Source organism: Eptesicus fuscus, chromosome 6 (assembly GCF_027574615.1).
Source record: "Eptesicus fuscus isolate TK198812 chromosome 6, DD_ASM_mEF_20220401, whole genome shotgun sequence".
NCBI lineage: Eukaryota > Metazoa > Chordata > Mammalia > Chiroptera > Vespertilionidae > Eptesicus > Eptesicus fuscus.
The window spans coordinates 95,041,868-95,059,142 of record NC_072478.1 but is presented as its reverse complement, the minus strand read 5'-3'; the positions used below and the strand labels follow the sequence as shown (position 1 = coordinate 95,059,142).

General features: G+C 43.8%; 1 protein-coding gene across 1 annotated transcript in view; it reads left to right on the top strand.

The window, feature by feature from the left end:
- The window catches only part of ATP10B (ATPase phospholipid transporting 10B (putative)), an 81,538-nt gene that overhangs the window by 10,849 nt on the left and 53,414 nt on the right, over positions 1-17,275 (top strand). The window contains exon 3 of the mRNA XM_008147651.3: positions 4,643-4,847. Within this exon, the coding sequence (XP_008145873.2) occupies positions 4,643-4,847 (205 nt within the window). The remainder of the gene's footprint in view (positions 1-4,642; positions 4,848-17,275) is intronic.

The window sequence follows — 17,275 nt, the reverse complement described above, 5'->3', positions numbered from 1 at the left end:
TCCTGCACACCCCCTACCGGGGATGTGCCCACAACCAAGGTACATGCCCTTGACCGGAATCAAACCTGGGACCCTTCAGTCCACAGGCCGACACTCTATCCACTGAGCCAAACCGGCTAGGGCGGCAGTCCTGGTTTTAAGGGTCTCCTTTTCTGGGAGATTGTCTCAGTAGCCAGCATCTTAAGTCTTCGATCTGCTGAGTTTGGGTCCCTCTTTTCTGGGCTTAGAGAAAGGTTTGGATTTTTAGAGTCCCTTGTGTTTGTACATTGTGTGCTTGGGCCCAAGCCATAGAATGTAATCACGGGCATAAAATGGCTGTCCTTACGGCATGAAGAACACACTGGGGCTGGCTTCATAGTGCTTAGCCTTTGCCAGAACACTAACAGCCATTTGTCCTCCTCATCATCATAACAGAAGCTTGTATTTATTGAGCACTAAGTGCAAAACCCTGAGCTCAATACTTTGCCTGTGTCACATCACCCATCCTTCTGAGGCAAGTGCATATTTTACCTTCAATTGAAAAAAAAAAACAGAGGCAACAAGCGGTTAAGTAACTTGCCCAAGATCACACAGGGCGTAGGTGGTGAAGCTGGGATTCAGGCCCGCTCTTAATCCCTGCCCTGCACTCATTCTCCCTGACATTTCCTTTTACCCTGGGTAGCAGCACTGACCATTCTGAGCTTGACATTCAAGCTTCCTGGAGGATAGCCCAGGTCAGTGCATCATCCTGTGTTAAATTAAAAGTCCCACAGACAAGTAATCCTCCTGATAAATTCCCTCAACTCCAGTTCCTTGAAACCCTTTTTTCTAAAACCCACGTATTTGAGAAATGAAACCTTAAGCATCCTCTTCTCCCCGATCCCTCCCCACCCTTTTATCTGCTTCCCCATGACATCCGGTTGGTTACAAATCTCTCTTGCTGTTTATTTACCTCTTAATAAGCCCTATCTCCTCTCGGAAAGCCATTTAACATGATGCCACTTAATTTCTCCTGGAGGCAGAATCTGCCAGATGGAGTCTTTGTCCCAAGCCACATTGTTGATTTGTCTCATTTTTAAACATCGGTGAACATTCCATGAAATTAAAATAGCAGTCAGTTCCCAGGTGTGGACTCACTGAGCGGAAGGGGGTGGGGGGGTGGACATGTCCACCTGGGTCAGCTGTTCCAAATAGGCTGGATTAGCCAGGGAATGACTTTCTCAGGTGGCTGCCAGCCTGCAGCTGGCCGCATCTGGCTGTCACTCAATGCAGGAGCACGCTTTTCCGCCTCACCTGGACTCAGCCAGTCATCACCTCCTCTGGCTGGAGCCTCGCGGGCTGTGCATCCTTGCCTTTTCCACGTTCATGCTCCTGACAGTTGAAGAGACAAAGTGGACCCAGAGGATCAGGAGAACAACACAGAGTGGCCCAGTGCAAGAAGGCAGTGTCCTTGATGTTGCCCTTTTTTATCCCTAAAATTCCTCTGATTTCATAATATTTGAGTTCATATAAATATAATTCTTTAAATTATGAGGCAGCTAAATAACTAAGCCATATCCCCTACCAAAAAAATTATTTTTTAAGAACTAACACCCCACAATCATGTTTATTTCATACCTTCGTGACTCCTAGACACGCAAGACAGGCTGCGTGCCTGGAGGTCTGCGTGCCTCTGTTGGAGAAGCACAGCCGGGAGATGGGCATCCTGGCTTGGGGAGGGAAGCCTACAATGAGAATGTTTCTTCACCACCGTATGCCATCGTAAAGGAGAGAGGCGTATGTCTAAAGAAAGGACAGAGGCGATTGTTACCAGTGTCGCAGTGACCTCCCTGGGATCCAAGGAATAATGGAAAGAAGACAGAGACTGGTCTGATTTACAACTTCTTTGGTGGCTCCATGGACGTGCGATACCTGTCATCATGGTGGCAATTGACAAAACAACACTACAGCCCAACTCACAGAAGTGACTCTTCACTTAAAAAAATGTATACCACAACCTCATCTCCATAATCTTCCATCACCTTCGTAACCCACATCCCATAATAAGCAGTCAGTCCTTTCTAAGAAAGGAGAAGCATAAGATCCAGTGTTAATCGGTGGAGGTGTGTTGGACTTGCCTTTGATAAGCCTATGTATGCAGCACTCCCAACTGGCATTTGCAAACCTGTGTGCTCTGAAAGCACTGGCAATCAGGAGGCAGCTCAGAGTCCAAGTGTTCTCCTTAAATCCTACCTCAAATGCCAGGTGGAATGCTGAGATTATAGCAATCAATGGTTACCCCAGCATCCCCAAACGCTTTACCCCAAAGGACACAGATGATGAAGAGGGGAGGTAGGGAGGAAGGTAGAAAGTCGAGTGATAAGTCTTTGTTTCTTGGAGAAATTTTGCTGTTAATATTTAAGACTCCTTTCTTAAAGCATGCTTTCAAAAGGGGGAAAAAAGCAATAGAGAAAGCCATCGCTCCATTACCCTATGAACCCATTCCAGTTCCTTTAAGCAGCCTTATATTTGAACATTTAACAGGTGCTCCCAGAGCTGATCTGAAGAGAGACCAATATTTCCCTGAATCCTTCCCTAAATGAGTTATTTGACAGCAACACTGACACTCCCAATGGGGGAGTATCCACCCTAAATAGATCAATAAACAGATCCATGTACTTCTGAAATGACATTGAGAAACAGATCTGGGGTGACTGTCTCTGTTCTTCATGGCAGGAGGGAAACATGATGTGGGGAGGAGAGGAAGCATAAAAGAAGCTGATGGACTGAACGTGCTTAAAACCCTGTGACATGCTTTTCCCTAAAAAGAATTTTTATTCTTATTCCCCCATTAACCCCCTAGAATAAGGACACATATGTAACACCTTAATCAATAAAGAAATTTTTTTAAAAAAAGAATTTTTTAGTGAAACGCTATGGGTGCATTGCCCCCCGCTCCTCAGAAGCAGTCTCAAAGCCCGTGGGTGGACTTAAGCACCGAGCTCTCTGGGAACATGGGTACTTCCCCAGAACTCTGAGGGGCTTGAAAGTTGCAAGGCTGCTTGCTCTCCAGTTCTGAGGGCCCCAATTGCTTTCCAGACTCTAATGAGAGCTCCCCTTGGACTTCCGAAGGGAAGCACATTCACCTCAGGGGACTGAGAGTCTCTGGGAGGGTCTTTTATGACAAGGAAAATAGGGTCTTAGGAAGGCTTGCCTGGGGTTCTCCAGAGGGCCCCCAAAGAAGGGAGGTAGGCATCAAACCCCTTATCCTCCTCGGGATGTTTGTGAAGTCAAAAGGGAAATTCCAGTCATGCCTCTTTCTCTGGAAGAGTGGACTTGTCCTGCCCAGGGCAGCCCAGATTCCAGTAGAAACGGGAGCAATAACATGCCCCGAGGGGCTCAGTGTCAGGAGAGAAAAACAGCAAAGGAGAACCTGCCTCTCCAGGCCCGCTGGGCTCAGTTAAAAAGACCTTGTGCATTAGTGGTTTGCTTCCAACTCCCACATTTAAAGAGGGACTTTCTAAACGCAGCCTGAGACCGAAGAACCCCAACCTGCAGGACAGATCTTGAAAGAAAAATTGAGGGCCCTTGGGAAGTTAAATTCAACTTGGCATGGGACGCATGATGAGCACCTTAAGTTATTTTTAAAATGGTAGAAGATGGGAGGAAGGCTTTACAAAAGGAGAGCTGCTTGAAGGGGAGTGCATTGCCTTGGGTGATAGCAAGTCCTTTTGCTGGCAGTGGACCAACTGAGGCTGCCCTTCCTCCTGAGAGGAGAGGGGGGCATGTGTTTGGGAGGTGGGCTATCCAAGCAGTAAAAACTCTGGGATTTGGTGTCAAGTTGGACCCAGGCTCAGGTTCCAGCTCTGTCTTGGTAAGACCTGGGGAAATTTTTCTTGGACTCTCAATTTCCTCATTTGTGCAATGGATATAATAGTATCTACTCCACTGGATTATTATGCAAGTAAGTGAAGCATTAATTAACACCAGTACTTGGCACCGTAGAAATGCTAAATTTGCCATTATTGCTGCCACTGCTATTATCTGAGCTTGATAAATTGGATGGGAAAAGGAAGTATATAATATCCTTAGATTTCTGTAGTCCTTTGATTCTATTATCTCATGGGTTCTAGCCAGTCAAAGCTCCTGATGCCATCTTCCTAATTCCCTGATGACCCAGAGTTCTCTATTTCAGAACCACGCAGATCTTCCCATACACGGGCCTATATCCTCACCTTTCCTATGGCCACTCTCTTCCTGTAATCAAAAAACGGTCTTTCCTACACCCCAGTTCCTTGCAACCCTGCTTTATACGGTGATAACTGGCTATTCTGGGGAAAAAAGATGTATATTCAAAGTATATGCTCATATAACTGTGTTACCTTCTCCTTTCCTTGGCAGGGAGCAAAAGCTGAGCACAGTCCCCAGTCAACAGCCAACAGTCCATGAAAACTCTAAATGAGTATAAGGATGGATCTTGTATGGTGGGATTTGAGAGATCATGCTTAGCTTTTCTAGAGAGATTCTGGTGGTAGTCATTAGGGGCAAGGTCAAATACAGAGCTGTCTTGTGACAGACTGCCTTGGGAGATATTTCGGTGCAAGTAGGACCTTCCTCCATTCACTCATCAAGTTTCTGGAGAAGCTCAGGACTCAGGCTGACCCCTGTGTTTCTCCCACCCAAGAAAGGAGCAGAGCTACGTGCAGAAGCGCTGGAGGGATGTGCGTGTGGGAGACTTCATCCAGATGCGATGTAATGAGATCATCCCGGCCGACATTCTCCTCCTCTTTTCCTCGGACCCCAGTGGGATCTGCCATCTGGAAACCGCCAACTTGGACGGAGAGACAAACCTCAAGCAAAGGCGTGTGGTGAAGGGCTTCTCGCAGCAGGTAGGGCTCTTCCTAACATCTTCTTTGCAGGCAAGGACAACTCTACTGGAAAGTTGAACATAATCAGGTGGGTAGAGGGGAAGGTAGTGACTGCCTCCTTTTCCCTCTGACATGGGTATTCTCCCCTTATCACAGATGAGGAAACTGAGGCAAAGGAATGTTAAATAACTTGCTGAAGGCCTCAGAATTCCTAAATGGGGACCCACTCTGTTCATCTGATGACACTATGCTCTCTGCTCTAAACCCAGGAGTCTACCATCTGTTCAGTTACCCTGGGACCAACCTGCTTTGCTGTGTTTATCTAATCCCTGCTCATCCTGCCCAGCTCAGCTCCAGCTATCTCTCCTTCCATGAATCTTCTCTTATATCCCTTTGACCCCAACATGAACTGCAGTGAGGCATTACTGTTTCCATTTGTGTGTATTTTGCCTTCTCAATAGTCCTGAAACCTCTTTGAGGACAGGGAGCAATCATTGACACTTTTGTTTAATCCCCACACTTACACATATGGTACTTTGGACATCATGGCGAAGTCTTTATTATTTAGTAGTTAAATGCCCAGAACTCATCTCTAAGCCCATCCTCGCCGTTTATTAGCTCTCTCACCTTACGCAGGTTACTGCTCTCACACCTTCGTTTCCTCATCTGAAAAAAAAAAGGTAGAAAAGTAGTACCCTCCCCACAGGATAATTCTAAAGACTAAATGATATGTACATGAATTATTTAACATGAAGATAAAGGCACATAGTTAGAGGCCAGTAAGTAGTTGGCAATAAATGTCAATGGTGTTCATAGGCAATAAACATTGTGACTGATTAAAACTGAGTGTGATATTCTAATTTTCAACTAAAATTCCCCTTGAAAGAGTTGATTTCCAATCTGGTACCTTTCTCTGCCCATGGAAAAGAATAAACTTCTGCCACTCTGTGCCTGGGGAGAAAGTGGATAAGGCAAGAGATTTAGGATAAAGAGGGCAGGTGCTTCCCTCCTCAGAGATGCCCAAGCATTCAGTTATCTCTAGTGAAACTTCTCGAGAAGAGGCCATCCATCACCGCTCACTCTGCCTCTCAAAGTACTGAATGAACAGTTTTCATCAAAGCCCTTTCCTATGATTAATCCTGTCCTCAGAAGTCTGTTCTCTCATCCTGGCAATGGAAATGACAGCTGTCCCATAGTTTGGCTGTAAGATTCCTATGAGATAAGAAAAGTAAAGAAGAAAATACAGGATTTGATTCAAAGTAGACCCACAGTAAATGGTCTATTGCTGCTACCATGACGGCAGTCACTACACTGGGAATGGACCCACCATGACCATTACATACACTCACGGGTGCGCGCGCATGCACACACACACACGTGTGTGAATATGTGTGTGTGTAAAACTGCCTCCTCACTCAAGCTACGTGCAAAGCATTCTTAGAATTTCTATTCTATTTCTTTTTGTTTAAGTTCTGGGGACAGTGAAACTTGTATTTGCTTACAAATCTCCCTGTCAGCCTCCTCACCCCAACATCCTCATCACAATTCGGAGTCCTTTTTACTCTCTCTCTCTCGGGAAGTTATGTCGGTGTTGTTGAGTTCCACCAGGCAGTTTTGTTTTTCTCTCTGTCTTTGGCAGCAGCTCCCAAGCTGTTTCTTGTATATTAATTAGTCAGGTAGTGTGGGATTTGACTAGAGTGAAGAGCCAGATGAAAGGGTCATTCACACTCCAGTGCATAGACCAGCCAATTTAATAACATCTCTCAAACTCTAACCCTGAATCCTCACAGGGTACTGGGAGTAATGACTTACAAAAAAGGTAAATTCGTTTATGAAGGGAGGAAGGTTTATTTGAGCTTAAAGTTTTTTAGCATTCCCTCTTCTGTTTTAATTATTGATTCTCCCTCCCTGACTTTGCTCAAGTGTATCTTTTTCCATTTCTGGGTAATAATAGTAGTAATAATAATATGTTTTTATTAAGCCCTTACTAAGGGCATTGCATGATTACCTCATTTATCCTCATAAAAAAAAAAAAAAAACAACACAAAAAACAATGAAATGAGTGCTATTATTGTCCCGATTATACACATGAGACCGAGGCATAGAAGGTTAAGTAAGTTGCCCAAGGTCACTGAGCTGGGAAGTATCGGAACCAGAATTCAAAGCCAGGTTTGTCCATTGTCTTAGCTCTTAAGGTTTTCAGTAGCTCATCTCCCTGGCCCTTTATTACCCTGAGATTACCCAGAGATACTTACTTGAAAGTACTCATTTATCATCTATATAGTATATAAAAGCCTAAGTGACCATTACAACCAGTCGACTGAATCACTGGTCGCTATGATGACACACTGACCACCAGGGGGCTGACACTCAATGCAGGAGCTGCCCCCTTGTGGTCAGTACGCTCCCACAGCCAACATTCTGTGTTCCCTCCCACCCACCCCCATCCCCCCCTCCCCCCGCAGCTGGTCCCAATCGGCCCAATCACAGCCCAAGCCGAGGGACCCCACCCGTGCACAAATTCATGCACCAGGCCTCTAGTTTTCAATAATCTTTCCACATATAAGTAGTGGGAATAAAACTAGACTTAGCTGCCTGGGGAAGAGGAATTGACTGCTCTTTGTTACCTTTATTCTCCCTTATGTCTTTAGTATAAAAAGATTTCTGAAGTGGGTAGAATTCTCTTCTGCTTAACTCTGTATTATATAGTTTTCCTCAAATATATTGAACAAAGCCCCAGGGAACTGATGGGGCAGCTACTAGTGTGTAGTCTTTCTAAACATTTAACCACCGAAACCTTTTATTCCAAGGAACATATTCCAGGACTACTGCAAAAGAGATGAGATTACTATTTAGGGATTTGTCCCCAATTACATTACAGGAATTTGTGGCTTTTTTAATGTACCTGCCCTGGGTCTGGACATGCATATTTTTAAAATGTTTCCCCAAATTATCTTTATATGAGCCTGCCACCACCTTTTTTTAAATATACTAGAGGCCCGGTGCACGAAATTCGTGCACTGGGGAGGGTGTCCTTCAGCCCAGCTTGCACCCTCTCTAATATGGGACCCCTCGGGGGATGTCCAACTGCAGGAATCGGGCCTAATCCTGCAGTTGGACATCCTTCTCACAATCCGGGACTGCTGGCTCCTAACTGCTCACCTACCTGACTGATTGCCCCCTAACTGCTTCCTTTCTGGCCTGATTGCCCCCTAACTGCTCCTCTGCGGGCCTGATTGCCCCCAAATACCCTCCCCTGCTGGCCTGATCACCCCCAAGGCTTTTATTAGTATAGATATGACCCTGCACAGAAAATTTTACTAACCCTGCTGTACAATAAGGGCTTGACGATTGAATCATTAGGACCAGACACCAAGATTTCCTTTCTTTGAATAGTGGAGGGAATACTTATCTTGTCTTTAAGTTGCCCGGAAATTAAAATGAGATAATGACTTAGAAAAGTATAAAAGCACCACATAAAGACAACTGTCTTTTTAATTAAGTGGCAAAATGAAAAACACTTTTTATTCTCCCCTTCCTTCCTTTACAGCTTTTATTTAAACTTTGAAATTTATAAAAATTTCACTCCAATTTTCATTTCTTTACATTCAACATTATTTTGTATTGGTTTCAGGTTTTATATTAGTTACAGAATAGTGGTTAGACAATCATATACTTTAAAAAGTGTTCCCCGATATTTCTAGTACGCACCTGGCATCATACCATCATTACAACACTACTGACTATATTCCCTACTTAAGTGACAATGGGTTTACAGGTTCCTTTCAATCTTTCTTTTGTGTTTTTTATCCTTCCTTTTCTTTCTCACTTCTTCCCTCATTTTCTTTATATAGTATCTCAATTGGCCATCAAACCTCAGTGAAGGCACTGGGACACGCTTCATCCATTTTACAGACCAGGAAACTGAGGCCAATTCCAGTTGGCTGTGGAACTTGACTCAGGAAGCCCTCAGAGCACACAGGAAGCCCTCAGAGCCATGCTCTTTGCACTTCCTAAGGGGCAGCAGCCCAGCAAACAGAACAAACCTTCCAGTCAGGCTTCCGAGCCTCTTTCTCAAGCACCTCTTCATTGCGGATGCTCCACATTCTTTCCTCTCCCCCCATTCTTTACTGCCCCCCCCTTCTCCGAAGCAGGTGGAAGGCTTCCCACTCACTGCCTAGGCATGCTCTGCTATGGGGCAGGGTGTAGCGAGCTTGCTTTTGGGTGAAGGCAGGAGCAGTAGTCACTGCCTCTGAAGTGTGAAGGCCTCCTGAGTGAGGCCCATTAGCACTGGGAGCTTCTCTGAATCACCTCAGTCAGCCCAGTACCCTGCAGTGCAGCACCCCTTCACTGAGGTGGCTCCACCCCTCAACCCCCTGCCTCAGGGGTGAGGGTCCTTGCCCCTCTGCCAGGAGTCCTTCCATGCCCCTTGATCCCTGGCTGGGCCCACCCACATCTTGGGGGCACTGCAGAACCTCTGTCTCTCTGCAGATAAGGCAGATCCCTGCCCTAGGTCTCGGCAAAGCTATGAATCTGTGGCCAGAGGCTTGGTCTGCGTCTCAGCAACCACATGCCTGCAATGTTCCCAGGGACCCTGGGAGGGACTGGGCGAGTCCTGCCACGCCCCCCCCGGGTGGCGATCGCCGCCCCAGACCCCCGGGAGCGCCGGGCTCGGCCCGGACACGCCCCCCCGGGTGGCGATCGCCGCCCCAGACCCCCGGGAGCGCCGGGCTCGGCCCGGACACGCCCCCCCCGGGTGGCGATCGCCGCCCCGGACCCCCGGGAGCACCGGGCTCGGCCCCGACACACACCCCCGGGTGGCGATCGCCACCCGGGACCCCCGGAACTAAGAGGTTTGGGCGCCGCCATCTTGGTCTTCTCAACGGCCGGATAGGCCACCCGGAGTCCCGCCCCCAGCCTCTCGCAGGCCCAATCATGGGCATAGCGGAGGTGCGGTCAATTTGCATGTTTCTCTATTATAAGGTAGGATTTTGATTAATTTCAGAGAAGACAGGAAAGGGATAGAGAGAGAGAAACATCTATATATATAAAAGCCTAAGCGACTGTTACGACCCGACGACTGGCTGGTAGCTATGATGCTCACTGACCACCAGGGGGCAGACACTCAATGCAGGAGCTGCCCCCTGGTGGTCAGTGCTCTCCCACAGCCAACCTCCTGCAGCCAACCATCCTCCCATGGTCCCTCCCCCCCCTCTCCCCCCGGACTGGGTGAGATGGGCCCAATCGCCGGCCAGGCAGAGGGACCCCACCCATGCATGAATTCGTGTACTGGGCCTCTAGTCAATGATAAGAGAGAATCATTGATTAACTGCCTCCTGCACACCCCCTACTAGGGACTGAGCCTACAACCTGGGCATGTGTCATGCCCAGGAATTGAACCGTGACCTCCTGGTTCATAGGTCGATGCTCAACCACTGAACCACGCCAGCAGGGCTACCACCATCTTCTTGAGAAGCTGTACAACAAAGAGAAGGTGCACCTCAAGTACTTAAAAAAAGAAAATCCTAACAGCAATGAGAACAAAACTACCATCTTTTTGCTTCTCATCTATACTGGTGTTTTTCCATGCATTGTCTCTTTTGGTCCTTGCAAACTCCGTGTGAGATGGACATTACTATTCCCATTTTACAGATGAAAATGCTGAGGTACAGAAAGGGCAAATTTTATCACTTGTCTCAGAGAAAATTTTGAACACCTACATATAGTTTTTTGGGGGAAATTTAATAACTTAATAAGTATTAATCATTTTTGTTAGCATGTTTTCCCTCTAAATCCCTAATGTCTATGAGACCGTCACCTTGCCAAAAGGGTTTTTACTAACCACTGAGACTTCTGGAAACCTCCCACCCAACACATGTACCTACACCCATTTTCATCATCTTACAGATGATGAGAGATTACTAAATTCTGTTAATCTGAAGTCAATAAAACAAACTTTTTTTTCAGCTCCCTAAGACCAGTATTTCTCAAGGTGGAATCTGCCAAACCCTTCGCTCAAGAGATAATGCTTGAGAAGCAAGGTTCATGGTCAAATCTGATTGGGAAGCCTGTGTCCTGTAGACTCCTCTTGGGCATTCCAATATGCATTAACATACTAAGGTCTCGGAGAAGAGTTGGAGCCAAGAGGCTGGTTCAACTCCCTAACTCTGAGCTTTCCAAACTTATTTAACCTCAGAACCATTTTTAAGCATAACAATTTTTAGCATTCCTATGCAAATTTGAGGGAAATGTTAAGCTGGGCTGTGGAACACCCGTGATCACAACAGGTAAGGAGTGAAATTCAAATGAAATTCTAAAATATGAAAGAGCTTCTCAGAAGAATCTTCCTTCTATGACACACCAAGTCATTCTCAAGGTTGCCAAAGAGTTGGTTTCAAAATCCTCTTTTCAGAATGCAACTCAACTTAGCCAATTTTTTTTTCAGTTGGAACTTTTATTGTGATGAACCATCTTTGAATTCACAAAATTATTGACTTTTCAAGAAATATTTATTCCCATATCCCATTGCTGGGAAAGGGGCCAAAAGGGGAGGAATCTAAAATTAGAATTACTATGCTAAGAGGACATCATTAGAGGATTAAATGCACAGTTTTCTCTTTGATGACATTCTGATACATAATTCCTCTTCTTTAAAAGGATTTCCAAGATGGGAACTAGGCATTTAACATCTGGAAATGAGTGTGTGCCATTCATTTTGGGAAATTGGGCAGTTATCAAACCAAAGAATCAGAAATGAATTCTTCCAATTAGTATTTCACATCAAACACATTCCTGAGTAAATTTGAAGATGTAATTGGCTTAATTAAGGGATTCATAAATCAGGTAGAATCCCATCTAGTAACTAGAATGGTGCTCTGAGGAGTCGTAAAATGTGGAAAGTTTTTATAGGAAGAAGGGTTGGCAAGGGAGCTATTTACAAAAGAAAAAAAGGATTAATTTTAGACTAGGACATCTTTTGGAGGGAAAGGAGTGGTGAGGGTTTTTATTGTGCCGATTGTCACTTCCTTTAGTGGGGGGGGAGGGATTAATGGAGAGACCCCAACATAATAGATTACCTCATTGATGTTGACCAGAAAATTTTAGACTGGTTGATTAAGGTTGCATTAGTGGGAAAAGGTTGAAACAGCAATTAGGTCAGGTATTAAATCTAGATTTGGTAACATGGGCTTTAGCAGGAGTGATGCCATTTTGGACCAATTGTTACCTGTCATTCAAATCACCGGATCCTAATTTTTATGGAAGCGTGTGTCAGATTATTTCCTGGTGCCAACCAAGAATTTGTGACACCCACTGAGATGCGGACTAGCCTCTTCAACATCACTTGAGAGTTTGTGATAAACGTAGAGTCGCACGCTCTACCCCAGACAGAACCAGAGTCTGCAATTTACCAAGATCCCCTTGTGATTTATGTGCACATTAAAGTTTGAAAGCACTGGCCCCAGCATCATTGATTATTGTACTAATTGTGCTTACCTGTGTATTGCCCAGGTTAAAGAGTCTTAATGGCCTCTCCCTTTTAAGTAGCTTGCATTCCACCGATGGTTACTGTTTTTAAGCCATTTGCTCAATCGGGAACAGCCTTTGTAGCTTGGACCCTCTGCAGTGCAATTGTATGCTGACTAACATACAGGAGTGGGCCAAAGTAGGTTTACAGTTGTGTGTATGTGAAACACTAACTTTATTTTTCTATTTTTAATTAATGATCATATTACATACTTTCCACACGAACAACTGTAAGACCTGCTCTTGCCCACCCTGTATTTAGGCAGAGGACTACTTTTCTGACAGACTTGAGGTGGGATAGGGAGTCATTTAAGGCCATCCCAGTTCAGTGATGATACACCTTAAATAAAGCAGAAGGTAGCAGCCTATCACCTCAACCTTGCCTGCCCTGAGAACCAGGGAAAAATCCTCTTTCCTGCCCCTAACAGTCTGTTCCATATTTCTGTTAAGAATAATACTGTCTTTCTACCTGTTGATAACTGCTTAAATGTTGAGCTGAGATCATGTTGTTTAGGGTTCTTTTAATATAGGATCTACATAATAATATATCATAATAAGTAGTATCACTAAATAACTTGATTGAGCACAAAAAATAGGCATAGACAGTTCTTCTAAGTGTTGTATACCTATTATCTCTTTCCACTCCTCAGAGATAATTATGAGATAAGCACTTTGATTATTCCCATTTCACAATTGGCTGAGCTCAGATTTAAACTCAGGCAGAGTTCCTTTTTTCTTCCTTTCTTCCTTTGTTTCTTTCTTTTTATTATGGAAATGTTTAAGTATATACAAAAGTAGAGAGAATAATATGATAATTTTTAGGTACCTACCACCTAATTTCAATAATCAACTCATGATCAATCCTGTTTTATCTTTATCTCCACCCTGTTCTCTCTGTTTTGAAGCAAATCTTCTATATCATAACATTTCACCCATAAATATTTCAATATCTGTCTCTTAAGAATATGATTTTTTAAATATACCATTATATCATTGTCATACCTAAAATATTAAACATAATTCCTTGATATCAACTTTCAGGTCAGTGTTGGATATTTTTAATTTGTCTGAATCAGTATTCAAATATTGAGATTAGCTTATTAAATCCCTTGCTCTATAGGTTGCCTATTCTGCTTCTTTTTTTTTTTCTTGCATACTTAGTTTTTGTTTCTGAGTAAACCAGGTTATTTGTCCTGTAAAATCTCCTGTAGTCTTGGTTTTGCTGATTGCACTGTCTCCCTGTGGTGCCATTTAACATGCTTCCCCATACAACATATTTCTAACATTGGTAGTTAAATCTACTGCCTAAATCAGATTGTGGTTAGATTTGTGTCTGTGCATGTTTGTGCCAATGTTAGATGAGTTGACTCCCTAGCATCCTCCAGAGATGACTGATGAGGTTTTTTTTCCTTTTTATTAACCATATGAACTTGTGGATTTAATCATATTGGTGGATGTCAAATCAGTGCAGTTATTACCTTTATGATTGTCCCACTCAGTGGGAACTTCTTCAAATTGACTCCTGACTTCTTTTGCCATGACCTCAGTACACTTATGTTGACACCTAAAACTAATATAATTTTACCTCGATTTAAAAAGAAAGAGTTCAGTGGTTGAGTGTCGACCTATGAACCAGGAAATCATGGTTCAATTTCTGGTCAGGACACATTTCCCGGGTTGTGGGCTCCATCCCCAGTGTGGGGAGTACAGGAGGCAGCCGATCAGTGGCTCTCATCATTGATGTTTCTATCTCTCCCTCTCCCTTCCTCTCTGAAATCAATAAAAATATATTTTTTAAAATATCAATAAAATAATTTTTTAAAGAAAGATTTCAAGATTACATTTAGTCAACATTTGTATTTGTCCACTTGAGAAAAGGGCACACATGGACTATAAGGCAGAGCCCTCCAGATCAATCTGTGTGCTTTTGTAGGAGAGACCCAGAGTCATTGAATATGCAGACTGTTTCCTCACCCAGATCAGAAGGGACAGTAGCTGCCAGTCAGCCTATTGTGGCTGATCTTGAAAAGGACTTCTACCCCACCCGGAAGCAAGAAGGTTATCAAGTACTGGTAACTGTCATTAGTTTTCAGAGAGGATTCTCAGAAATCAGCGGGTTAATTTGTATGCCAGGAAGGAAACCTCTGTCACCTGGCTCAGCAGCTGGGGCATGAAGAACATTTGCTTCTACAATTTATCCAAACTAGCATGCTAAAAAAAAAAAAAAGCAAAACTTTAAATAGCATTCTTGCAAGGTTGCAGTGTACCTCCTTCATAGCTGCCAGAGTTGGTGGAGATTGTGTACCCTGTAACCCTGGTCCCTGCAGAGTCCACAGGCATGCACCACAAATGAGTTACCACTGCTGCTTTGCCACCCTAACCCCTGTGTGGGGTGGGGGGAGGGGTGGGGGTGATAGGGGTGGTTCTAGCCTGAGGGTTGTATGGGTAACAGACTCTCGGAGCTGCACAGAAGTTTGATGATCCCTGGTTCAACTCTTCTTTTTCATAACCATCTCAGGTTCATAGTAACAATTCTGTAAATAAATGCATTCTGTATTTAAAGAAAGAGTTGAGTTAATTTCTCTTTTTTCAATTAACAGCACCATCCTTGAATATTTCCTAATGGCTGTGGAGGGCTTTCAAAGTGCTCTAAGATATACTTTCTATCCTCTAAGACCTTAGGACTAGGGATCCATTTTTCTTTAAATTTAAAACCCTGTGTCTATCAAAAATTATTGGAAATCTTAACCCACTCCCTCCAAGCTCTCCTCCCTAAAAGTAGTTGTCCTTTCAGAGTCCTTTATTTAAGAAAATAATAACAAAGAGTTACTATGAATTTGATGACTTCTTAAAATGGATTTGTAATTTATTGATTTCAAGAATTCCTGTAGAAATTGGAAAACCATGTATAAGTGAGACTTATTTTTACTCTGTCTACAGATGACATTTGGGTGCATATGGGAATTTGTGGACCAGTTGCCATGCTTAATCTACCGATTGGTTTATAGAAATAGCTTGGTACTTGACACTTAAAAGTATAAGACAAATTTAAAGTGAGTGGTATAGATATTTAAGAATTGTCTAGGTTCAAAGAAGGAGAGATGGGAATGGTATGTGGTGGACAGAGGGTCCTTAAGAGGTGTAAATCTTGAGCTTGGCTATGAAAGTTTAAGAGAATTATCAATATGGAAAACTTGCAAAGAAATCCTGAAAAGGGCCAAGAGGGTTTGCTCTGTTGGCAAACAGCATTAAATAGTTAAATCAAGCAAAGAATGGTGCACATTTTAGAACCAGACAAGCCTCTGTGCTCATGAGCTGTGAGACCTTGGGCAAATTACTTGAGAGTAGTCAATGTTTCGTTTTATCTCCAATAACACAGAATAACCTGTCCTGAACATGTCACGGGAGAGTTGTGAAGATCAAATAAGGTCAAATAAATAAGAGGCAGCATTTTCTGAACTGTAACATTACCAAATTAATAAACATCATTATTTTTTAAAGGCCCAGCTATGTCCATGCAACTGAGTAGGCCACTGTGTTGGTTAGGATTCTCGGTCTGCAAGCAACAGAAATGATCTAACTAAGCAAAACAGAATTATTGCAAAAAATGTGGTGGGGATGGGATGGTAGGGAAGAAGCACACAATATAGCTCACAGAATCAAAGGAAAGCTGAAGACTCAGGCTCAGAAACAAGAACCAGAAAACAGTACAGTGGGAGAGATGGGTAGCAGCAATTACTTAATGGTCTCATTTGTTTTTTCCTCCTTGAGTCATTCCACTCACGTCAAAGTCCCACAATGGGAGAGTCTAGGGGGCAGGGCATCTTGACTTAATTCCCATTGAGATTGAGAAACCATGGAGGAGAGATAGTTTCCCACAAGGAAGTTAAATGGTTCTTCATGAAAGAGGAGTAGAATGGACAGTGAATCACCAGAAAACTACTAAGTATTTCAAAAGAGCGTTCATGCCTTTATGCCTTTATGCAATTATATGTATAGACCAACTTGAAATTCAATTGTGAAGAACAGTGGAAACTAAGACTAGAAAAGTAACAGTTAAGACTAGTGCAAGTGAAATGGCCTGTTCCAGTTACTGGAATATATTTCAGGCTGTTTACTTCCCCGTGGCCTTCCCAGTGGGGCTGGGAGGAGGCAGCTGGCTGTTTCTGGGCCATAGGTCAGTGAGGAGTACGTTCACCTGGAGAGTCATTACACACTGACCCTTGGCCTTGGCTGATTTTCCTCTACTTTCATAGATACCGATATTGATACATGAGTTGAACTGGGAACTTTGAGTGGTGTTACAGCTGCAATAATTGATTTGTGTCAATCACCTCTTCTCTTTGATTCTCCCTCACTCTGGTTCAGGTAGCATGGACAGTCAGTAAATGCTTGAATGCATGCATGAATGACTGAGACTAGTCAGATCCTTTTCAGGGAATTAAAGGAGATAGCATGTATAAAATACATAGTTGGTTCTTGGCACAAAATAAGCATCCAATAGATGCTAGAGCAATAGTTATCACACTAACAGAAGGAAGAGGAATAACGATGATGATGATGATGATGATGATGATGATGATGATGATGATAGTGAGGATGATCACGATCGGCTTTGGATTCCAGTCATATCCATTGCAATCCTGGCTCTGCTACTTACCAACCGTAAAGCAACAGCTTTAGTTCAGTCTCCATTTGCACATCTGTCAAAACCTCTTAAGGCTACTGTGAGGACTTAATGGCAGGTGCCTGGAACATACTACGTGCTCAGGGTAGGTAGGCTTGGCCTGGAGAATGCAGAGGCGTGCACTTTTCTTTCTGGGAAGAATTTGTCTTTTCCTGGCCATTTTGCTATTAGTGAGACTTCCACTAGGGCAGTGGTCGGCAAACCGTGGCTCGCGAGTCACGTGCGCCACGTCTCCCGT